Source organism: Mus pahari, chromosome 4, assembly GCF_900095145.1.
Source record: "Mus pahari chromosome 4, PAHARI_EIJ_v1.1, whole genome shotgun sequence".
NCBI classification, from domain to species: domain Eukaryota; kingdom Metazoa; phylum Chordata; class Mammalia; order Rodentia; family Muridae; genus Mus; species Mus pahari.
In genome coordinates, this window is record NC_034593.1 from 114,091,618 (window position 1) to 114,117,922 (window position 26,305).

General features: G+C 35.6%; 1 protein-coding gene across 1 annotated transcript in view; it reads right to left on the minus strand.

Annotated features, from left to right (window-relative positions):
* The window catches only part of Ugt8 (UDP glycosyltransferase 8), a 61,278-nt gene that overhangs the window by 7,996 nt on the left and 26,977 nt on the right, over positions 1-26,305 (minus strand). Inside the window, exons 3-4 of the mRNA XM_021196464.2 lie at positions 1,809-1,951; positions 472-548 (exon numbers count right to left, since the gene is read on the minus strand). Coding sequence (XP_021052123.1) covers positions 472-548; positions 1,809-1,951 — 220 coding nt within the window. The remainder of the gene's footprint in view (positions 1-471; positions 549-1,808; positions 1,952-26,305) is intronic.

Here is a 26,305-nt window from a genome sequence, read left to right on the forward strand (position 1 = left end):
AAAAAAAAAACATACCTAGTAATTTAGGAATAATTAAGGAAAATGATCAAATTAAACTTAAATATTTCCCTTATTTTCTGCTTTTCTTTCAGATAACTGAATAACTCCCAAATTATCTAAGATTTAGATACATCTGTAAATGAATATAACATCAGTTATTGTTTGTTTTTAATTTAACTGGTGCTATCAACTAACCTAATCAGATATAGCTTTATATATTGCTACCCGCTTACACAATTTAATGTATGTTTTATGGACATTAAAATTGGGTGATTGTTTAAAATATTTCATTTTAGATTTCAGGAGCTGAATTTTACAAATGATTTTATAACAAACAAAATTCTGGATTGGTAGTCTGAATTTTGAGACTTGAAATACTAGTAAGAATGATTACCACACACACTTTCCAAACCACTCCTATACTAACATCATGTTCACATATCAGACAAATAAGTGAAGCTACTGACTTACCAAGCAGGTCATTTTGAGGCAGCCATTCTATAAGCTTAGTGTTGTTTCCTAGGTTCTTTGGTTTGGTTCCAGAAAATCTAAAATAGATACCAGACAATGAGTCTTTCAGAAATGAAGCTTTATAACACACATTAACTTTGTAGACTTAATGAGTGTTATGTTATATGATAAATTACTGATATTCTTCTGAGCAAAGTTTTGGTTTAGTATCAATAAAAATATTCCGCATATAGACAGATAAGATAATTTTCTCATAAAGCTTATTTATTATTCTAGATGTGGGAACCCAAATGAATATTTGCTAAATTTAATTCTATACAAGTACTCAGAGAGAAGAGAAACAACCAACACTAAGCTGTCACTAAACCTCCATCGTTGCAAGCCAGTGCCCACATTGAAAGGCAGCAGAAAGTATGCTTCATTGCCTTGGGTTCACGGAGATTGGCAGAGCAAAGCATATAGTTAGGCTGTTTCCTATGTGGTTAACCTCAAATGTGCCTCACAACTATGAAGATGACAAGAGTCCTCAATAAGGTACAAGGACGATCTGAATTAACAAGTCTGACAGAGAAATTCCAATGGAACTAAAGTAAGAAGGAGAAAGTTCTGTTCAGTCAATGCCCATTTCCTAGCCTAGACTTACACAGTGTTATAAAGACAATCCAAAGTATATATAATATCTTGGAGATCCTTTTTTCTTTTTGTGGAGGTGTACTCACTAATATATCACCTGAGTTCCAGAACTGCAAATAAATGCATGCTCAATGAGTGTGCAGGCTTGATTACACACTGAAGGGCCTTCGGGGGAAGCTGGAATGTACCTCAGAGTTTATCTTAACCAATATTAATTAGCTGGTAAGGTACTGAGCGTTTTAGAAGCTCAGTCTCTCAGATTAAGAGTCTGAAAATATTAATAGAGGTGAGACATTAAAGGTAGAATACAAAGTACTTGGATTAATTAAGTATTTAAGTCGTTTACTCATGCATCATTAACTACCTTATTCCAAACTGATTTGAAAAAAAATATATAGACAGGCATGAAATTACAACTAAATTTTAAAAACCAGGAAAAATGGAGGTTTTAGGTGGAGGAAACATAAAACTGAGTCCAACATAGACTATCTCATTCTATATTCTGAATATATTCTATGCAGTTATCTTATCAATTACAGACCTTTATAAATAAGTTTTGAATTTCAATGCAGTAGAAACACAATAAAACTTCAAGATCATCTAGCCAGTGAATCAAGGTGCCAGGCTCTACAAGGGTATGAAGACTAAATAGGGAGATACTGGGTTTCAACAGTAAAAGCTAATCTGAATTATTATGACCTTACCTCCAAATCACTTTTTGAGGCAATCTCCCCAGAGCTCCTGCCAGTTTGTTGGCAATGTCTTCTGACAGATACTTGACACCAGCTCCAAAAGACACCAGGACAAAGCCATGTTCCTGAGCACCATTTACCCACTTCTGCAGATCCTGCAACAAAAAACATGGAAAACAATTTTATGAAGACCAATACAAGTCAATGCCATCAAATATGTACTTTGAAAAGTCTTCATATAATTTCCTTATACAAACAACAACAAAGTAAGAACAGCACATGGAATTTGACTCTAAAAAACTACAAACTGGTTTAAAAGGTTTATGTTAGGAGACAGAGAAGTTTTTCAGCTATTACAGACAATTACGACTCTTGCAATGGACTTGAGTTCAGTCTGCAAAACATACATACAGCTGCCTATAACTATAGTTTCTAGGAATATGGCAATCCCTTTTGATCTATACCCATAACAGGTGTGTATAGACCGTGCATACGTACATGTAAGAAAAACACTCATAGTCTCTCAGTCTCTCTCTCTCTCTCTCTCTCTCTCTCTCTCTCTCTCTCTCTCTCTCTCTCAGAGAAATTCCAATGGAACTAAAGTAAGAAGGGGAAAGTTCTGTTCAGTCAATGCCCATTTCCTAGCCTAGACTTACACAGTGTTATAACTTTAGTTTAATTAAGTTTTTAAAAAACACTTCTCCAGTTTTTATTTGGCATAAAGTGAAAGGAAACACACACACACACACACACACACACACACACACACACAACTCAGTTATTAAAAAAAAAATGACTTCATGAAACTCTTAGGCAAATAGATGGAACCAGAAAATATCATCCTGAATGAGGTAACCCAATCACAAAAGAATATACACTTTATGCACTCACTGTTAAGTGGATATTAGCCCAAGGGCTCAGAATACCCAAGATACAATTCATAGAGCAAATGAAGCTCAAGAGGACCAAAGACCAAAGTGTGGATGCTTCAGTCCTTCTCAGAAGGGGGAACAAAATACCTATGGGAGGAGATACAGAGACAAAGTATAGAGCAGAGACTGAAGGAAAGACCATCCAGAGACTGCTCCATTTGGGGATCCATCCCATATATAGTAACCAACCCAGACACTATTGTGGATGCCAAGAAGTTCATGCTGACAGGAGCCTGATGTAGCTGTCTCCTGAGAGGCTCTGCCAGAGTCTGACAAATACAGAGGCAGATGCTAGCAACCAAACATTGGACTGAGCAAAATGCCCCCGATGGAGGAGTTAGAGAAAGGACTGAAGGAGCTGAAGGAGTTTACAGCCCCATAGGAAGAACAACAATATGAACCAACCAGTACTCCCAGAGATCCCAGGGACTAAACTACCAACCAAAGAGGAACCTATGGCTCCAGCTGCATATGTAGCAGAGGATAGCCTTGTTGGACATAATGGGAGGAGAGGCCTTTGGTCCTGTGAAGGCTCCATGCCCCAGAATAGGGGAAAATCGAGGACTGAGAAGTGGAGGTGGGTGGATGGGTGGGGAAACCCCCTCATAGAAGCAGGGGGGTGATGGGATAGGGGGTTTTCGGAGGGGAAACAAGGACAGGGATAACATTTGAAATATAAATAAAGAAAATATCTATTAAAAAAAAGAAACACATACACAGTATCTTTTTCTCCCTATTCCTACCACAATTATTAACCATAATACAGATGTATTTGTTTAATCTTTACTAACAGGCAAGGAAGTAGAACAAGTTGTGTTCATATGGTTACCTACAACCTACAGGAAAAGTAGTCAGCATTTCAGTAGTACTTCCCTTGGCTTAGAAGGGACAGTATGGCTTAAAGTTGATATCCAAACTGGGTTGGAGGTAAAAGCGGTAAAAAGAATGTCCTGAGAAAAGATGGGGAATGAGTAGACACAGGGCTTCTACTTGATGGAACCCTCATTTTCCCATTGCTTCTGATCCCCACAAGTGCACAGAATATTGACTTGACAGATGAACAATGGGGATAATGAAGGGACTGAGACTTGGATTTGGTTAGAAATACACACAGGAAACACACTGAGTTAGAAGTGACAGGGAGGTTAAGGCTGCCAAGCAACAGCAAAGACATAAACTGGGATTTCATGAAAAAGAAATAAAGGTGTCTTTATCTCCAATGGGTTGGGAAGCTCTAGCTAATACCTCTTCTATGTATAGCCTGACAATCTTCTAGAATATATCTTCTAGAATATAAGAATTCATCAATGATATGATTCAATAATTCTCTGAAGGTTCTTTAAGAAAATTAATTTCATAATAACATATGCAATATAAAAAAACTGAAAAATTTATTATTCTAAAATATTAAAGTACTTAGAATCTTCCTCCCTCTTAGAATATACCACATTAACAACAACAAAAATTGATTAATAGTTCATTCATTTGCAGTACAATATCAATAACAAATAAGAAACTAAACTGAAATGTATAAAAAACACTTGAAGAAAACATGAAAACTTTAATAAGGGACAAAAGTATCTGATTAAAAAGAATAACATGCCTGAGTAGTAAATTTTAATGTTAGAATGATGTTAATTTTTATAAAAATAAATTTTGTGTATTAGTACATTTTCAGAGAGAACTTATGAAATATTAAAAGAATGTTAAAACTTCAGAAAACAAAATAAGAGGCTGGGGAGATGTGGATTGAGAAACCTCTTGCTGGGCAAACATGAGGACATAAATTCAGATCCATAGCTGGGCACTGATCCACTACAATCCCAGGGTTGGGGTATATAAAGAATGACTCTAGGTATATGCTAGCTGACTATGTATTCAAGTCAACCAAAGACCCGGTCTCAAAATATAAGTTGAGGCATGATTTGTCTGCAACTGCATGCATGTTTATTGCACACATACCTGCACACACATGGACAAATAATCCACCACACAAATAAACTCATTTAAAAATGAAAATAATCAAAAGACTAAGAAACTTTGGAAAATCACAGGCAGTTTACTTTTCTAGGTATAATGTGTCCCCAGAGCCTAGAGCAATTATGTCTCTTAATGTTAGCAAATGGGACAGAGCAATGAAGATCACTGATGGAGACATACTATTGTCAGCTGTGAGCTGGAGATTTTCAGCAGAGAGTAAGGGAATGATAAAACTATAGGTCTAGGGAAAATAAGAGTTTCTATACTCTCACAGATCATGAATCACAGAAGGATAAAAAAGGTTAAACTGAATTAAACAGATGATTTATCTGTAGACACAAAAGAATCCATTGGTCATATCCTGGAATAGTCTTCCTGAGTCAGAGACAACAGAGGTCACAAAAGAAACAGGTGGAGCTCACTAAAGATCAAACACCCCACAGAAAATACAAGGGATGAAGCAATAAACTAGAAGGAATTTAGAACATATTATAAAGGGTTAGTATGAAAACCAAATAAACAGAAATATACATAAATGACTTGGGAAAACTGGCCCCAGGAAATGTTAAATTGCACAAACATTCCAGAAAAATGTTTCGCCTTATTTCAGAGGAACACAAACTCAAAATGTTCACATCATCTACAAGTAGTCTATGAAATACTAAGACCCAACAATGTAATTCATTTAACCTTAGACATTTAAAGAAATGATTTTAATGTTCACTTACTAAGTGTTACAGTTTTGAAATTTTCTTTCAACTTCTTTTTTTTTTTTCCAGAAAGAGTACAATCTAAGTGGCCTCTGGGTATCCCAGCAGTCTTTTCCCACTGTAAGATTAACACTCAAGTAGTATTTTCTCTTGGTAATTCAGCAGTATGAGCTCTATAGTGTATTAACTTTCCATCCATCTAGAACTTAAGAGATTTTCCATGGATCTAGAATAATAAGACTGAGTTTATGAACTATAGTCAGTTTTGTTTTGGGTTTTTTTTTTGTTGTTGTTTTTCGATATTTTATTTATTTACATTTCAAATGCGATCCCCTTTCCTGATTTCTCCCTCCAAGATACCCCCATCCTCTTGCTTTTTGCTTTGAGGCAGGATCTTGCTATGTAGTTCCTATAACTCTGCAACTAGCCATGTAGCTATGTCTACCCTCAATCCACAGCCATCTCCACATCTTAGTCATCCAAGTGCACCATCATGCCTGCCTCCATCATTATTTTTAATCATCCCATTAGTTTGCTTGCCCAGTACAATGTAATGAATATTTCATCTCCTCAATGATTCAAACTGTCAAAATCTTGCTTTCGAAATTCTGCTGTGTTCTACTTATCTGTTATCTCTGCTAATTCTGAAATTTATTGCTATTTTATAATATAATTTTTTGGGGGGGGTGGATTTCGAGACAGGGTTCCTCTGTATAGCCATGGCTGTCTTGGAACTCACTTTGTAGACCAGGCTGGCCTCAAACTCAGAAATCCGCCTGCCTCTGCCTCCCGAGTGCATATATATAATTTAATGTTTGCATGGTTCAATTTGTCTTATTACATTTATTTTGCAATTAGGTTAATTTTACATTTGATACATTTTAATTACTTTTTAAACTCAAAAGAATGTTACTTGTATGCATTATGAATATTTATGCACATATGCATAGAATACATATTCCATTTCACGCAAAATGTAAATTTAGAAATACTAACCATTCCTTTATATTCAGTTGTCAGTACAAGACTCTATACCACCAGGTGGCATGGAAGGCATAGAGCAGAGATGCTTGGCTTCAAACATCACTATGTCTAAGACTGATACTCATACCTAAAGGTTCTGGGAATCAAACCCCCAAGGGAATAACTCTCCAATCGGGAAATGAAAGCCAATGATCAAAACAACGCACCAAATATTCTACATGAACAAAGTAACACAGATGTTAGATGCTACCCTACTATATGTGAATAAATAATTTCATGTCTACACAATTTAATTGCCAGATCTGTGCTAACCCCTCTCTTCCTCTCTCCCTCTCTCCTCTCTCTGAATATGAACATTTGGGGGGAAAAACCCACAAAATAAAAGTAATCATATTGTCTTCTTGCAGTGTTAAGTAAGTTTCCTTAAAATTTTTACAGGAAAATATTTATGTTTGTTTATAATAATCATTGCTATATGTTAAAATATCTGCCTTGTTTAACAGCCACCACATAACTATGTAGTGATTTGTTTTCTATCTGCCAGATTCCTTTCTCTGGATCAATTATATACCAAATGGCTTGACTTGGTCATAAGAGACAGAAAGCACGTAGTTGTATTTGCTGTCCTCTTACTAGTCCACCTACTTCAGCGCTGTTTAGCATGGAGGAGTACAGTACCTGGGCTCTGTGACAGGAGACCGGATACAATGGGAGTTAAAGAATATAGCAAAGTAGTGATCTAAAAGTACAAAAATTTCAGTATTTTTAGGTAATACTGATGGATGCTGAAAAGTCACGGACAGTATAGGAATCTAGGTAGTTCTTCAACTTTTCAGAGACCATTACTGAATAAGTGATGTTCCACTGTCTATCCAAAAGCAAACAGAAGACTCCTATTAATTTTAGATCATGTAAACCCTCAAATAATTCTTTTTGAACCAATAAAAGACTAACTGAAGATTGGATGGTGCAGTTCTGCCTCTGTCTTCACTGAGGCTTCATTCTGATGGTATGAGAATCTTCCAAACTTAGAAGGGATATTCATGTTTAATGCCTGGGCACAGACTGGGTTGCAGTAGTTAGCTCTAGCTATGTCCTGCTGGCACCCAGTGATCCAATCTTATACCTCTTTCTCTACCCAAAACTGGGAGCCTGGAAAGAGGGTCAGCACAGGCAAGAAACCTTTAACACTGTAGCCTTTGTCAGCCCCATGCATTCTGAGGAAAAGAATGCCTGGACTGTGAGGGAGTCCTACACAAAGATGGCAATAGAAGTAAAGGGGGAGGGAGCTGAGAGCACTTTTGTTGTTACCAACACCAACATCAATAGGGCTTTTTTTCCACTCTCTTTTAACATGTCTGATAGAAAGAATGTTCTGCTTAGATCAGGTGGGCTGCAAATAATTGAAATATTTATTTTGTAAAATTCAGCAACTAAAATAACAGCAAATATTTTGATACAAAATCTTTTTAAAAGAGCTCCAAGTATCATATGATTTTGACTACTACCAGAATAGTTCAACAAGACTTACTAAATAAAAATTATGGATAAAAAATAAATAAAAGTTAGGACTAGATAGAGAGCATGAGATAAAGTATTTGCTGCATGAGGAACTGAGTTCAGAGTCTCAGCACCATGCAAAAGTCAGATGTGCCAGGACCTGGCTGTGACCCCAGGCCTAGGGGATGAAAGCAGGCAAATCGTGGCAGCCAGCCTTGCCAAGATGGTGATCTCTGAGCTCAGTATCTCTAAGAGACCATGTATCATAAAACAAAAGAAGCTGGATGTCAATCTCTGATCTACATATACCAGCACCAGTAAGTACATACAAAACACACACACACACACAAAAGAAGCTGGATGTCAATCTCTGATCTATATATACCAGCACCAGTAAGTACATACAACACACACACACACACACACACACACACACACACACCACACCTTAAAATGAGCATGTACTAACCACTATTTTATGTTTGGGAACAGATTTTCCTGAAAGTCCATTTCCACCACTTGCTATGTGATGTCAATCAAGTCACTAGCCTGGCATCTTCACCTCCATAAGTGCAGATAATAGATCACAGGACATGGAGATCAAATGAGATCAAATATTTTAAAAGTACTCTGTCAGCTAAAAACAAGCTTGTTCTTTTTCCTAGCTGAGATGTCTAACAATTATATACAAATTAAGGGACGAGGAGAGGGAAAAGACAGTCCTCCTAAAACAAAATATTTTCTTTATATTTTGTTACCATATTTTTCATTCCTCAGCATAGAGCTAGTTAGAATAAATACATAAAGGAAAAAATATTACAATGTTTTTCATATAGTATAAAGTTGTCAAGTTTTCTAAAACATTCAAATGCTTTCCACATTTATCCAGGAATTTAAGCAGCAACTAACCTAAAGATGCATTAGAGAGATCAATGCCAAGGTGATGGCTAAGTCTTCCTAACACTGAACATTCCAGAGAATAAAAAACCCTGAAAGAGACACTCATTCCCACCAAGATACTGAAGTATCTGTTTTCCTTTCCAGTAGGCTTTTAATTTTTACCAGCACAGATACAATTAGAAGTAAGCAAAATCTGAAACCTTTTGAGGAAAGCTACATTTTCAAGGTTCTTCAGACCTTCAACAAACTGCAAACAAGCATTTCTGACATCCCAAGGATATGAGCACAGCAAGGTGCTGAGATGCTGTGGAAAGTACAATGGGTAAACAAAAGAGCAGATACCAAGCAAACAAGGAAACGAACTAGAAAAGCAAGTCTCTCAAAATGATATGTAAATCTTCTTTGTGTTCCAGGAGTAAATGAAGAATCCAGAGATGTAAGAAGGCTAGTGGCTTGGAAACAGATTTGAAATGAGCAAGTGCACAAGAGAGAAGAGACCAAGATGCATAAGTGGTACCTTTCTTCATGAATGAGTGCAGAGTATAGCTCTGCAGCCTAAAACACATTCCCTAATCTCCTGTCAAGGTAAACAGCAAAATTATGTTGTAAAACCATGGACATGTGTACTACTTACAGTTTAAAGGCAAAGGATACAGTGCCTTTATTTGCTCTCCAGGCATATTTATTTCATCAACGATGCAATCACTGTTAAACAAACTTGTATCGGCCACATTTTATGTGCGTGGGACTATACACTAGGAATATAAAAGAGCAAGATATGGTTTCCTGCCTGGGAGGTCAAAGTCCAACCCAGATTCCTGGCCTTCACTAACAGGGAATTAACACTGCCCTCGCTGTACTACTTCCTGCACTGACCAAGTGGATTCCTTGGAAATAATAAATTTTAACTTTAAAAAGCTCACTTATGTTAAATACCTGGGGGTTATATCTTACTTTTCTACTGATTTCGTGCCAGAGAAATAATTTGATGACAATAAATTCCAGTTTGTAGGCTAAATCTTTCCAGTATCCATTAGAAACACATTTAGACTTAAATAAAATAGTTAAAATACACTGGAAGCATAAGACCATCATCATAAGTATTAGAAATTATTTTTCTAGTATTAGGACATTGGTATTTAGGGTTTCTAAATTATAAGCCAGTATAGAGCAGAACAGAAAAGTGAGAACTTGTTTAAAACTAGTCTCACACATAATTACCAAGGTAATCACTTAAACAGTTCTTTCCAGGTTGATGGTAACACTTAAGTCAGTTCTCTCAAACGCTTTATGAAATAGTCCATCTTCTGCTGTATAAAGGCCAGACATCCATGACTTCATGGATATTTCCACTAGCTCCTGTTCCTGTCTAATCAGACGAACACTGTATAAACCTTAGAAAGCTGGAGAATGCTTTGGTCTACTTTTTGGCAAGGATGACAATGTAATATATGCCCATCTCCCTCTTACTCCTCACTAAGATAATATCTTTATTTAATTATACAGGAAGTAAATTATCCTATAAATAAAATTAATGACCCAGAAGTAATGGTACATTGATTTCAGGATGAGTAGTTGGTCATCTCAGGGGAAGCATGTGTGCCTTGGATAGAAACATGCTGAACAGTAACAGCCTGCTAAAACTATATATTCTTTCATGTATAACCTTATATAAAGAAAATAGTAAATGTCACTCTATTGGAAAAATAATAGAATGATCAGGCAAAGAAAAGAATTCTATCTGGATTGGGTCATGGATATATAAATGAAGAATGAACTTCAGTTATCTAACATCACTATGACCCTAACTAGTAATGCTAGATTCCCTAGGGAAATGGGTGGAAAGATCATGCAGTCAGTATGTACTACACTGCCAATTCTACAGCACTAAAATATGAATTAGTCTCCTCTCCTTATACTCCATGACCAAATCATTTTGTGAATACTGTAGGGAAGGTAGAAAAGTCTATGTGAGAAATTATCTTTGAGCAGACGAAAACCATGGGCTTTCTCACCTATTTCCTTAACTTATTGCTGTGCCTTCTCATGAAAGTTCACTTCCCACTCTGAAACACTGTATTCAAAAGTTTCACTCAATCTTTAATCCCTACCTGATGCTCAAGTTCTCAATACTTCTTTTTATTTCATAAGCACACTTAACATTCTGATGGTTCATCCAAGGATCACAATCTGTACTCCTTATTCTAAAGACTGTCCACTCTCTTAGCTTATTCTGGTTCTGCTAACTTGGATGCTCTGCTCACACACAGCCTCTCTACACAGGAGAGCACTTTCATCTATTAAAACTCAACAACTCACTCAAGGGCAGCTCCTACGCTACCTACTGCACCAGTCCTTATCTGATTTTGCCAAGATTAATCATGCATTCTTCACTTGTCTTCTTTGCTACATATATCTATGGCACTATTCAGACACAAACTGCTTATACCAAAGAAAGAAAAGAGCATGATCAGTTAAAAAACAGTTTATAGAGCATTTAAATTTTTTTTTAAAAAAAAAATCCCTGACTTTATTAAGTGAGTTCATTCTGGACCCCCTTACCTGACAAATATTTTCTGAAAACTGAGTAATCCTCAAAATAGATTAAAACTCTACTAACAGAATTAGAAAGCACCACCAGGACAGCAACTATAATAGAACTAGAAAGGGCAATCATAGCATAGATATGCTTTTCATTAAAAGGTAAAAGCATATATTTTAATGTAAAAATGACTTTATATATTTGTAAGAGGTAGCAACAATGGAAAGAATGTAAGCTTTTAAAATACATCTCAAACAAAAGAAGGGTTGAACTGCAATGGTCCCAGAGGACATCATGCAGGTGAGATTATAGGCATGACAATTCCAAAGGCAGTAAGTGTAACCACTCAGCTAATCGCCACAAATCCTCTGGCCCCCTGGGCAGAGGCAATCAATGATCCTAATGACTAATGTCCTCTGGGCTATAATCTCTGCTGTGAACTCATCTTGGGAAACTCACTACATACCAATCACATGTGGCTTAAAAACCCACTGGTCTAAAACACCACTGCTTTAAATGAATGCTTCACGATTTTGAACCATTACTCACTGAATAAATCACTGTTCATTGAATTTAAATAACTATATAAAACAGTTCTCAAAGTGGAGGAAAACAACACGTACTGGTACAGCCATGACTGGTAAAACACAGCAAAAGCCATGAAGTCAGACCAGCTGTTGACACAGCCCAGCAAAGCTGGGTCCAATGTTTTTACTACTGTGCTTGCTGCCTTTCATGTTGGATTTCTGATCTCTGCATGATGCATTTGTGGGGAAATGATTTTATATCATGATTCATTTATGTTTTTTTCCTCAGAAAATTATTTCTGCTCTCAAAAAATAGCCTTATCTGGCTCTCCTCAGGAGTCTTCCTTGCCATGGGCACTATGAAAAGCACACAAAAAAATGATTACCCCCCAATTTTTTTGGGCACACCTGCCCCTAAGCAAACTGAGAAGAATAGAATGCCATATGTCATAAATGCTCACATAGTCTAAAATGATTTGAGATTAACAAGACCTAGTCTCTCTGTACTTGTAACACTTGTCTAGTAACAAAATGATATGATCTGTACTTCTTTTGAAATGAAGTTTGTCACTTTTGTAGAATCTGTATAAATAAAGAAATATCCTGGTTGCTACTGAGTCAGATGCAAGATTCTCCCAGCCATGGTCTCTGATTCATCCATCCATTCCTCCCTCTATCTGATCAATGCAAGACAGCAAGCAAAAGGAGGCCATTGGAAGATGAATATCTCTTAAGTTCCTGACCAATGGCCTTTATCATAAAATGCTGATGTGAGCATATACTCTATAAGACAATCTAAAGACCATTTAAAGTTTCTCATCAAAATAAAGTTCCCTACTGTCAATGATGAAGAGAGAACAATGCTGTACAGAAAGAACTCTCAGCCAGTGCTGCAGTGAGTAACCACTTTTTCCTATGATACATTTATATTCTTTTTTTACTTATGGGTTGTTTTTGGTTGTTGTTGGTGGTAGTTTGTTGGTTATTTTTTTGGTTGTTTGGTTTTTTTTTGTTTTTTGTTTAGTTGACTGTTTTGTTGTGTTTTCATCCTGCTTTAATTCATAGATATTAATACTTTCTACACTGCTACTTGAGTTTAAAAATGTGCTCCTTCTAAGTATTTTTTAAAGATTCATGAAATACTGAACTAAACTCTATATAAGTAAATCTCACTTTTGTGCTATAATGGCAAAATTTAAAAACAATGTCTTTCCCTTAAACTGCTACACAAAATCTAAATAAAAATCTCATTATACACTCTGGATCTGACTTAACTAAGAGGGGGAAAATGAGGAAGAAAAAACTATTTTATATAGACTACTGCTCTATAATACGTATATAAATCATTTAAATACTAATTTCTCATTATAGGCAAGACATTCGTCATCTTCCTTGCGCATAGATTTGTCACTTTGATCTGTTCAAACTAGCTGCAAATATGTGGCAATGGCATTCCATCCTACATTAGTGAAAAATAAAAGAACTCAAACAGGAAATCATAAACTAGTCAGGAAAAGGCCTCAAAAGAAAGGCACCGTTAAGTTGATGCTACAGACTCATCCCAGAATGAGAAAAGACAAACAAGACTAACTAATTCCTACTAACTAGTCTACTAAGAATGTCCTCTGAGATGCTTCAGCAGTAAAGATCATTTGTTGCTGTTACACAGTACCCAAGTTTGTTTCTTAGTTTGTACATTCTGTCTCCTGCTCCAGGATATAGGGTCCCTTCCCTCTTCTGACATGCACCTGATGCACATAAATACACACAGGCAAAATATGTAGACATAAAATGAAATTTAAAAATTAAGGAAAGAAAAATCCACTGTTCTACTTAAGTTACTCTCCCTCCCCCTCTCCACCATGGAAGCCTAAATGATAAATACCATTGCTGGGAAACTACTTTGCTCATTAAAGCAGTTCTGCTGCGCTCTGCACTTTTTATCACACAATCAAGTGGAGCTGAGGTGTTTCGTACTGCACAAGTAAAGTATGCACGCATTCAGTGCAATTAAATGAGAAGCTACCATTTTCCTAGTAAATGTCACATAGTTAATGTCTTTTATCAACTTTTATTACAGTAAAGAGAAAAATAAATGGACTTTTTCACATTATGTGGCACATTTGTTTTAAGTCACTAATAAACTTCCTGGGAACCTCTATTTTCTTTTACTTTTATTTTTTTATACGATGTCTTACACTTACCTTGTTGACCATACTAGCCTTGGAATCACAGCCTTACTGGCTCAGCCTCCTGAGCGCCAGGATTCTAGATATGTGCCACTAAAACTGGGTAGTGGAAAGCCCTCTTTAAGGATCACATTACATGTTTGCTTCTTCAATAGCAGCAAGGAAACTTTAAAGCACAGCAGTAAGAATGAGCAGGAACATCGAGCCACAGGAATGACTCTCTAGGACCTTTTCCATACATTTTGCCGAACAGTAAAACTGCGTCTACCAGAGGCATCTCTGAGCTAACTCTCTTTTAGAGATCCACTGTGAATCTCCTGCAATATTTCTTATTATTATTCATATTAAATATGACAAGGAACATTATCTTTGCATCGCATGTGTTTCTCTTCTAAAGAGTTCTTTGGAGGAAATGTACTATTCTCTCTTCTGTCTCTCAAACCCTGTAAAGCTCTAGCTCACAGGAAATTAATAAACTCTTGCAATGTTTCTCTATCTGACAAAATGACAAAATATTATAAATGCATTCACTCACCTAATAAGATTTTACTATGTACATGGTATGTATGTGAACAGAGTTCAGAAATACACAAGGAAATAGAGAACAGTACTCTAAAATAATGTTACCTAAAGCCCTTCGATATTATTATTTTATTATTATTAGTTATTTTTTATCCCCCCCCCCACTTCCCTTTTCCCACTTGCTCCAGGCCATAGGTGTTTTGTTTTGGTTTGGTTTGGTTTTTTGTTTCTCATTACGAGTGGTGGTGAGCCACCATGTGGTTGCTGGGATTTGAACTCAGGACCTCTGGAAGAGCAGTCAGTTCTCTTAACCTCTGAGCCTTCTCACCAGCCTGCCCTTCAACATTATTAACTTTACATGTAGTGTAACATTTTTGTCTAAGCTTCGTACGCTACCTCTTTATTAGAACCAAATGGAAGGCAGAGAACTTACAGACAACTTCTTGTCATTGCAGAGGTTAGTGCTATTTGTCAATAATACCCTTGCCTATTCCAAATATATCACTGGCTACTACTTAATAACTATTAGATTCCAAAATATATTTTAACCATTGATTTCTGTCCTTTTGAATATGAAAGCCTAATTGTAGACAAAGCCATTGTCATCATTTTGTACAAAAACATCATTTTTATTATTTAACATAAACAAATCAGAAAAAAATATGACTTAGAAACGGAGTCCTGCCTTGGCAGTTTCTAACTTCAGATTGCGACCAAACATACAAAATAACACTGAAATAACAAGCACAAAAAAAGGTGTTCTAATTTCATCCTTTAAAGAGAATGTCTACCTTATGGTAATGCTTTGAAGTTTACATAACAAAATAGAGTAAGTTATAACCATGGCCAATACATATTAGTATCATAATAACAAGATGTACATATGATTATAACTTAGATGTAGAAGTTTACTGATGTTTTCTCTTCAGTATAAGGCTATACTACTAACTCTATTGCTATATCACCTTGATCTGTAAATATTTTGCTGCCTCTACTTTCACTTGACTGAACAGCTGTATGTTGGTGAATCACCTACCCAGCATCTACAGCTGAGTAAACTCAGCACTGATCGTTTCAATAAGTAGAACTTCAATTTACTTGCCTATCCTGTCACAACTATTTAGTTTGTAAGGAACTGAATTAAAGTTTACTGTTTGACTCATGTTGGTGGATGATAAAAAAAGTATTTATTTTAGTCAAGAGAAATACACTGCTTTCAAGGCTCTTAAAGGGGCAGATAAGTCATAGAGACATAGTGTGCAATTAATTGTTTAAAATTGCTGTAAAAATAAACTTCTATCTGACATCAATTGGGATGTGAAGGTACTAGAGTCTATTTTTCTGTGTTTAAAAGAGTATATTTTTCCAAGTCTAATATTTTAAATTATAAGATAACTTTCTCATTACTCCTGTAAATTGGAATCTATGAAGTATACAATATAAGTTAAAGTATGGATTTGGACTGAGACAAGAGGGACCACATTGTGTTTTGAAGTAACACAATTATTTATAAAGCTATACTGCCCAAAAGGGAGTAGGGGTTGGGGTTGGGGATTGTACCATGATTATCAACCAACAAAACTGATTACAAATTAATTTACCTCAATGAATTTACCCTCTATTAAATTAAGATTTTTGCCTGTCAGGTTCTTTGAACAATTTTCTAACATTTATCAGAACTTTTGGAAAGAAATTACTCTAATAGTGAGATCAATGAATAAATTGTCACAACAATCAGGGCTTTGTTTCAAGATGTACATAGCCTATTTTTTGATATTTTCTAAGATATATTTTCAACTTTTCAAAGAAATTTTGGTAGTATATAACCTGGAGTAAAGTTATATGTTTTTAACACTTAAATTTTTAAGTTTTGATGTGACTAAGTGAGTTACTATAAATGCTCCACTCCAAAAAACTATTTTGGAATTAGGACCATGAGGAAGTGTCTTCTAATAAATATCAATCTATGATATTTTAACAGCGACATGGAAAGCTCACTAGTATGACATGCATTGATAAACCCAGCAGAACACTGTCCTGTGCCAGCCCCCTTCTTCTATGTGACTGTCCTGCCCTGTTTTGGAAAAAACCCGCTTGTCTGTCACAGAAAACACACTCACTGTGCCAGTCATTCAACAGAACTCACCTTCTCTATTTTTACAACAGAATTTTTTTTTCGTACTTCAGTGAGAAAGGTGTCACAGAGCAAGAAAATAAAATAACTTTACAATGATGTACAACTAATAACAGTGAAATTACTATTAAAGCTCATGTTGGTCTTTGTCAGTCTATGATTACTCTAGCACCAAGCAGTCTCTGCTCATAGAGATATTAAAAATAAATCAGATGCTGGGATGGGGGAGGGTAAGAGATATTAAAAGAGCAGGAATACAAAATGAAGAAAAGAAAAAAAAAACAGGGGAAAATCCATGACACAAATTTACTGAAAATTAATAAAATCCCAGAAGCTACCTTTTTCAGGTTTAATGAGTGGTATTGTGTTAAGCAAGAGTGTCATGGACACTGGAATGCCCATAAGGACAGGCTTGGAGATAGTAGGTTCTCCTCAGACCTTTCTGAGGACCAGAGTTAATTCCTCATTCAGCCAAGGCATCTGGACTATAGGCTGACAATGAATATGCATCTGTTGATAGCTAATGGATGGCTGAAATGAGTAGAATCTGGTAAAGAAGGTAGAAGAGAGCTAAAGACGGCTGGCTATCTTTTATTTTCTCTTATTTCTCTTCACAAACTAGGCCAACATTGTAATCCTAGAGAGTTAGAAACTGTTTAGATCACATGTGAACTCTTTGGAAGCTTCATGCAATAAGGCATCTTATTCTGTATTCTCAACATCTAGCAGTCTTTCATATGAAAGCCTTCAACAAACATTGTTTAAAAGGAGACAGACTACTACAAAGATGTATATATGAAGAAATGGTTGTTTTCTTCTATCTGCAGAAGCCTCGGGAAGATCACCTTCAACATAGAGCTTGGAACTCATCAGTGACCATGGATTGGAAGCTAGAAAATTTACAGTAAGAGATACATGGGGGTAACAATAGACGGGAGAAAGGATGGGAATATTGAAGCCCTGAGACCAACTAAAAACTTCCAAATGATAGTTTTAAAATCCAAACAGCAGCTACTGAAGAAGATACACTTTTGAATAAAATAGAAACTATTCAGTATAAAAAAGATTAGAATGAACTAAAATGTCAGCCATAATAGTAGCAGGAAAAACCCTTTGCTCTTTGTCATGGGAAAGAGCTTTTGAATAGCAGAGTGTTCTACATGGTGACTTCAATGAATTACAATAGAAAAGATGGAATGAGAAAAAGAAAGAATGAGTTAGGATACAGCAACATCCATAATACCTGCTCAGGCTGGATTACATTTGTCACAGCTTGTTCCACCCCACCCCACCTTTACCTGGCAACAGTCAGATAGGCCTAACCCACTATAACAGGGGCTGCTTGCCCTCTCCTTCCTCTTTTTCTCTTGTTCTCTTGCCTTCTTGCTCCTCCTCTGTCTCCTGGCCCCCTCTCTCCACATGCTCATGGCCGGCCTCCTCATTCTCTCTCTCTCTCTCTCTCTCTCTCTCTCTCTCTCTCTCTCTCTCTCTGCCTCTACCACCATCTTGACTCCACTCCCCATGCAATGAATAAACTTTTTTCTATACTATACTGTCCTGTGGCTGGTCTCTCAGGGGGGGAAAATGCCTCTGCATGGGCACCCTGAGACACCCTCTTTCCCCATACCTCCATAGAACATATCCCCACTTCTCTCTTTATCTTTTTATAAACACATCACAACTCCCTTCAAGGACCTTACTATTCTTGGGATCTTGTGATGAGGTTGTCTAACCTAGTATGCTTGTCTACCATTCAGATCCAGAAGCCAAGGACACAAGGACTATTGAGAACGTCCCAGGACCATCACAGAAAAATCACATCATAATCCCAGCTTATTCTCAGTTGCTCATGATTAACATGTCACATAGCTTCCAAACTTAATGTTAATGTTAGTAGTTCATTCTTTGTCCTGTTCATCAGGCTTAAGATTCTTTTGGACAAAACTAATTTCTTTCAATAGAGCCTGTGTATTAAATACACAAATTATTTCAGATCTTCTAAGTGTTATTGTATGGCTTAATTACCATAATCAAAAGCATACATGGAAGCTGTTTTTCCTATTTAAAGCAAGAATTATGCATTATTTTATGCATAGGCATACTCTATGACACAGGTGATTTCAGGGAAAAATGTTAGAGCTTTAAAATATATTAATCTTGTACAAAGAATGTACAATGAAATTGTATTTTACCCTATTTTTTAAAAAATTTGATTTAATTTCTTACAATATATGAAAAATATAATGATACTTAAAAAATTATACTTGCATTTGTAATATTCCACCACTAAGAATTTATTCCAGAGAATGTCTTAAACCTTAAACCACACTCTAATCTATTAGTAGATGTTCTTTCCTAAGAAAGAACCGCCATAATAAACAAATAATTAAATAGTTACTATCCTTTACTACTTGCTTTGCTTATGAATAGGGGGATGTTTGAAAAAATTCATAAAATATTTGTTTACTTCCATAGGTATTAAAATAATTTGCTGGATAAAGTTGGCATTAAAATAATTTGTTGAGGGAGCTGAGAAATGGCTCAGTAGTTGACAGCACTTGCCAAGGACCTATGTTTGGTTCCCACACCCACTTGGCAGCTCACAACCATCTGTAACTCCAGCCCCAGGGATCCCTTGCCCTTGTCTGCATGTAGTCAAAATGACCATACACATAAAAAGGTTTTAAAACACCCTAAAGGCTAGTTTCAGTTTGCAAAAGAATACTCTGGACCTATTTTGATGAGTGAGTCTGGATTTCTTCACTTAAGCATAAAGCCTCTATGGATTGCCACAATCTGGATCCTTCAGTTTCTGTGAAGCCTGTGTGATAAGTAATCTTGATTGTCGACCTGATGAGAATTAGAATCATAAAGTGGAAAGAAGCCTCTTGGTAAGGTCTGTGTGGGGTTTCTATATTTTGTCAGGTGGGCTGGGAATATCCACTATAAAAATGGGGAGTGGTGCATTCCATGGGCTGAGGCTTCAGACTGTATAAAAATGGAGAAGTTCAGCTCAGTACAAGCATTCACCTCTCTCTCCTGACAACAGAATCAATGTGGTCAGCTGCCTCAAACTGCTGCCATAAAGCCAATGCCACCACAGTAGTCTCTAATCCCAAAATATGAGTAAAAACAAGCCCTTCCCGCTAGAAGTTGTTTTTGTCAGATATTTTGCCACATTAGCAAAAAGAAGTAACTACTACAACCTATTTATTATTGAAGGAGCCCTGTAGAATGTGTGTTGTGCAACATTCCTTGATTGCCCAGAGTTCCAAGGTTAAGGATGTAATCTGTGGTTAATGCTTCACTCTGGCTCTGTGATACTAAATGATACTAAATGGCCCCAGTGTCTTTGTCCTCTTGAGTCATATATATTTTTCTTTGTTTTCTAGGGGAGCTTCTCTCCTTCTCTGACAGTTAAACTGAATAGAAGTTGTCCCTTATTTCTGCCTTCAGCATATCACCTTTCACAGTTGTTGTTTTAATCTTTCTTGGGTTTCAGAATAAAGTAGCTCAGATATTTAGAAGATTTCCAATTAAGACAAGCTAATTCTGTGAAAACGGTTAAAAGTGGTTACTGTGAGTCAAGGATATCAATTCTAGTTCCTGAATATTGTAGCATTTATTCCAGCCTTTCGAATATCGTTTAGACATACTTTTTAGCTCTTAGTTGTAATACAAAAGAAGAGTTCTATAAAAAGGTTTGTTATTGGACTTAGTCTCAGAAACATACTTAAATTCTAGATTATTTTCCACTAAATGTTGTTTAAAAATGCAGCCTATTTGCGTTGAGGATATACTATATATTCATTTAAATAATAATGTTAATTGCTATTAGAACACTATGGTACGCCTCCATTCTTATAATAATGCTACAAAACTAAGTACAAACAACATGTCAGTCAACTGATCTACAACTAATACTTTTAATATTGACAAAAATCAGCATTTTTCTTAGATTATGAAGACTACTTGGTCTAGAAAGTTCTCATGAAAATTAATAGTTCTTGGTAGCAAACCTGATAATCAAACTCCTGCATCCTATGCTGATTCCACTTTTGTTTACAGAACACAAGTCAGGTAGTATCAGCTTATGAAGCACAGCTAGACTCCAAAGGCCAAATTCCAGAAAAAGAACTAACAACTGCCTTTTCTGCATACACAGCTTCTCAATATTACCTGTGTTGGGCCTATTTTCTTCTCAATTCTTCAGTGGGAAGTTAGGTCCATTGGTCAAATGCCCTGTCACTATGTACATGACTCATATGTACTGGGAACTGCATAAGCTGAGAATTTACTTCCTCCAAGAAATTCCAATTATTACAGGGATAACCTTACTTGTAATCAGTCAGAAATACTGGCATCAAGGACATCTTCAGTATTCTACCCAATTGTCCTGAATCACCATCTCTTACCATTTACCTTCAGCCTAATTACGATGCTGCTATTGATTGTTCTGACTCAACACCTCGCTATCATTCAACCTCAAATTTCAGCATAAAATATTTACTACTTCTAGAAAGGTAATACATTAGGTTGTTCTCAGCCCTAACCATATTGCAATCCATGAATTGAACTGCCGTTCCTTTGATATAACTTAGTGCATTCAAGGATAGAGATTTGGTGCTTTTGCTGAGAGGAGGAGCAGAGCAGCAGCTGGAAGCCTGAAACACAGGATAGTTCCTGAGGTGAGGTTGCTGCTCTAGGTTTATTGGATCATGGCTCTCTCAAGGAGGGACAGAAAGGAGAAGAAGATCACTAGATACTCTCCATTCATGTAAAAGAGAACACTGTTGAAAGGAAAATTAAAAGATTGAAGTCAAAGGTCAAATACAGACAGAAATATGGCTAAGGCTAGTTTTGTTTAAAAGAGAACATGGATTTCTATGAAAGGATTATATTGATAAATTATTAATAGCAGATTAAGATAAGTTGTTAACATTTGTCTACTTTACACACTAGGCACAAATACTTATTAATGAAACCCCCTAATGTGTGAAGATTATTTATTTATGTCTCTCAAACAAAAATGGTATTGTATCCGATTCACTGGGTGTGCTTTGTCCAGTCTGATTTTCTCATTAGCAATTCTTTGCATGATTAAATGCTAAATACACAGCTGTGTAAAGCCTCAACTGGTAGTAACCAGTAGTGCCTAATACTGCTGTCTTAAAGGAATAACAATATAGTCAAATACTGGATGTACAAGCTTTAAGGCCCCATTCAGCTGAAAGACCTGGGGTTATCAATGTAAGTACAGATTATATATACAGTACGTGAATAAAGCTAATGTAGTACTTTTCATCTCAGTTAAAAATTTATGGGGACAAATAGAAAATAACTCCTGCTTAAGAACTTACTCTGTTGAAATAGCAAGTAGGCTAAATCACAGTATGAATTCCACTAGATCATAATTTTTAAAGTGTTTAAATTTATTCCTAAGCAGATCTAGTGTAACGAACCATATTATTTATATTCAAACATCATTATTGCTTTGAAAAATAAGAGCAGGTGTTTGGGGCATTCAGCTGAAAGAGGGAAAGGCCACATATGTGCGAGTACAGAAGTGATTTCTTTCATCTTTACCTTTCTCCTTTGTAATGGCTACCTCATCTCAGCTGTTAAAAGTAGCATCTTTACAGCACCAAGTGGTTCCGAATTACACATCACATTAATTACTATTCTAAAAATAAAAGAAATCTCACAGATAAGCTTTTTACTTAAAACTAAGTGTAAATAACTACAAGAAAAATAAAATATGCATCTGAAATTTACCAAAATAAAATTAAATTTTTTAAAAAATATTGAAGCATTCCCTATATTCTGAAATTTAGCTTAAAAGTAAAAATGTGAATATTTTACAAAATCTTATTTTAAAAAGCCTCTATCATACAAAGATGAGATACAATTTATTTTTAAAAAATTAAATTTCATGTGTATTTGTATGTGTTAAAATTCTCTTTTAAGAAGATTGATCTTTATTTTTATTTATTTGTAGATCTGTGTGTCTTTGTAAGTATACAGAATGTGTGTACCCATGAAGAGCAGAAGAAGACACTGAAGTTATGGGCTGTTTTACTAAGTGGGTGCTGGAAATCATTTGGGTTCTCTCTGAGAGTAGTACTCATTCTTAAGCACTGAGCTATCTCTCCAGCTCCTCTAAAACTTTGTTTAAGATCACATTTCAAAAAAACCTCATAAACACTCCTTTGTGTTGCAAAATATAAAATTATTTTTCTTGATTACTCTTTTGTCACATCTGTAATTAGGTACTTTGTTTTGTATCTCCGAGTTTGTGAAACCACTAAGTAGTAGTTCCTAACCTTCCTAAAGCTGCAACCTTTTAATACAGTTCCTCATGTTGTGATGACCCCCAATCATAAAATATTTTGTTGTTACTTCATAAATGTAATTATGGCACTGTTAAGGATCATAATGTGAATATCTGATATGTAGGATGCCCACAGGTTGAGAACCAGTATACTAGGGATTCTTTTGATTTTCTTTAATTGCATGGTCACCACAGAGAACACACTCAGTTATTTCAAATTTTCTATATTTGTTGAGATTTCTTTTAAGTTATAAAATGTGGTCTGTTTTAGAGGAACCTTTATGGGCTCTCGTAAAATGTATATTCTTTAGTCTGAGGTTTAATATTCAAAAGGCACCTGTTAGGTCCATTTGATGTATTTAATTCTGTCTCTCCATTTATTATTGTCTAGATCATCTGTTTATGGGGAAAATTAGGGCAATGAAATCACTTACTGTAACTGAATTAGAATTAATCTCTATCTTGAAGCCCAGTAGTTCACTTATTATGAAATTGTATGCTAGAGTTTGATGCATACCTGCTTTCCTAAGTGTAATGTTTTCTTGGTTAACTTAGTGGTTTCAACTTGTAATTAGAAGGTTTTAAAGTTACTTTATTTTCTATTTTAAAGTTTTTATACAATATATTTTGATTGTATTCTTACCCCTTCCCCAACTCTTCCAACCTCCTTATCCAACAAATTTCATGTCCCTTTTTCCCTTTCTCAAAGAAAGAAATACACACACACACACACACACACACACACACACACACACACACAAACTAAAAAAAATAAATAAATAAGACAAATAAAAGCATACAAAAACCATGGAATCTGTATGCAAAGCTATTCCATTCTGCAGGTATTTATTTAGAAGGTGTTATATTCATTGAACTATAAAATTAGGTCTACATCAGCTCCCTGCAATTTGATCAAGCCATTTACCAAAGAGACACAAGTAGCAACATCACAGCCTAAGTCCTAAATTCATTCTCATAAAGATTCTGAGTCAATGGAAGCTGAATACGGTTTATGAAAAACCACTGCTTTCTTTCATTCTGCTCATAACTAGATAACCTTTCAAACTACTCAGGAGGCTAATCTGGAGGCTAATCTATTAAATCTGTTATGCAAGTGTCTTTCTCCACAAGGCAGTTCTGATAAATGACCAGACAACAATAACCCCCTTCTTATTTCTTTCCTGTATCCCTCTCGATGATTTTATTTCTATAACTTAAAAAAAAAAAAAAAAAAAAAAAAAAAAAAAGGCTACCAAATTGGTAAAATGAAGGGGACAGTAGTATTCTTTAACTGGAGATAAAATAATGCTGAGGTATACCTAAGGAGCAGCATACCAGCTAAAGTCAACCTTCCAGGCAGGAACTAAAGGTTTCTTTCACTACCAACCCTCTTTATGAATGTATCCCAAATGAGCAGAGAAACATTTTAGTTCACCAGTTAGGTGTTATCAATCAAAATCATTAGAACACCTATTTTTGTTCACTAAAATAAATTGGTCTGAAAGTTTTAGTTGCTTCGCATAATAATACATACATATAAATTTGGAGCAGACAGTGGGTTTTACTCTTTAACCCTGAGCCATCGGCTGAATAATCTTATCTTTTGGCAGCTACTTCTACTGGCTTCACCTAATATAAAACATCTATTTAGAGCCTGGTACAGTTCACACACTCAGGGTACAAAAATGACGCCATTTGAGGTATCCACTCTCATGTTAAAGAAACACAAAATTTGTCAAACTAACAGTGAATAGTTAGATGCTGTTAGAATTCAGTACTGTAGAAGCTGAAAACTGACAGACATCAACAGCCTGGCAGAGGTAGACAACTTCTAGTGATAAAACATATAACGTTGTCATAGGAAACATTTCAAGTTAATAATAAATAGACTCTCAAAATAAACATGTCTATAGCATCCAATAAAAATACTACAAGCTGCATTCACTCCATATGTCATTATTTCATTTATATTTAATATTAAAGGGCCCCTTTAAGTAGAGCTCCATTCAAATACCTTTCTAGGCAAAAGCAAACTATCTTTTAGAAAATTGGCATCCATATTTTCTACTGACGCATAAAAACAGCAGATAACTCTGGGTGAGGATGTGACCTAACCTAGAGGTCTTCCCCGTAATCTTAAGATATTTATGTCCCTACTGTGGACAGCCAAGCATTGATAGTATAACAGAGGTAGTTTCTCTGGCCACATTTCTAATGTCTTGAATAACTTGGATATCTAGGTAAACAATTTCTCCACACTATATCAACACAACATTTTATTATTTAAATTTTGTCTGTGTTTGTATCAACATAGAATCTCTAAAACATAAGAGTACAAATAGTTTCAACTGGTTCTCATACTAAGCACTCAAAACCACTGATATCAAATTTGACTAAAGAAACAGCTATCTATATACAGTCATGTATACAATTACATGTATAAATGAGTAATGTGAGTTACATAGGGTATAGTCATTTTGACAAACTAATCAACAACATAGCAATTCACACTACAAGTGGATTGCCAGACTCTGGACTTCAATGAGCCTCTAAAATTCTTTAAATCTATCTGACACGTGAATGAATTATTCTATCTATTCTCTGTATTTTGAAGACAAATAATTACTAAATGGAACTGATCCATACATAATAATTTCTACATACTCAAACATCATAAAAGTTTTGAATAACATCTTTTAGAATTTTTTTCTATTTCTTCCTTCCATGCTACAAAATTCAAATCTTAATGTCAAATCAATTTCAGACATCTAGAAAATGAAATAAATTCTCAATCTAAAAGCATGAAGGCAATCAACAGCTGGATAGTTATTACTGAATAACATTTCTCACCAGCTGTTTGCTGGCCCCTCTTGGTTTAGTGTCATAAACATGTCTGCAACACTATAAACACTTGAAAAACTCATTAACTTTTATAACACTATTGTATAGCTTATCTCGGATATTAATTACAGAAATCTCAGTAGGGAGACATATTCTATAAGCATATAAAATTTCAACAGAGTAGGGGGAACCAAAAAAGACTAAGATATACTTTTATCAAAATATTCATACACTGAATCTAAACTTCCCATGCTACTAATCATGTAACATATGTCACGTATGTTCAACTGTATGTGTAGCCAAACCAATACACACAAGAAACTACTGCTAAATAGAAGCACAATTTCACTATAATCACTGCAGAAAACCAAATGAAGAAAAACAAAGTGATAAGCTCATAAGGTAGGTCAGCCAGTG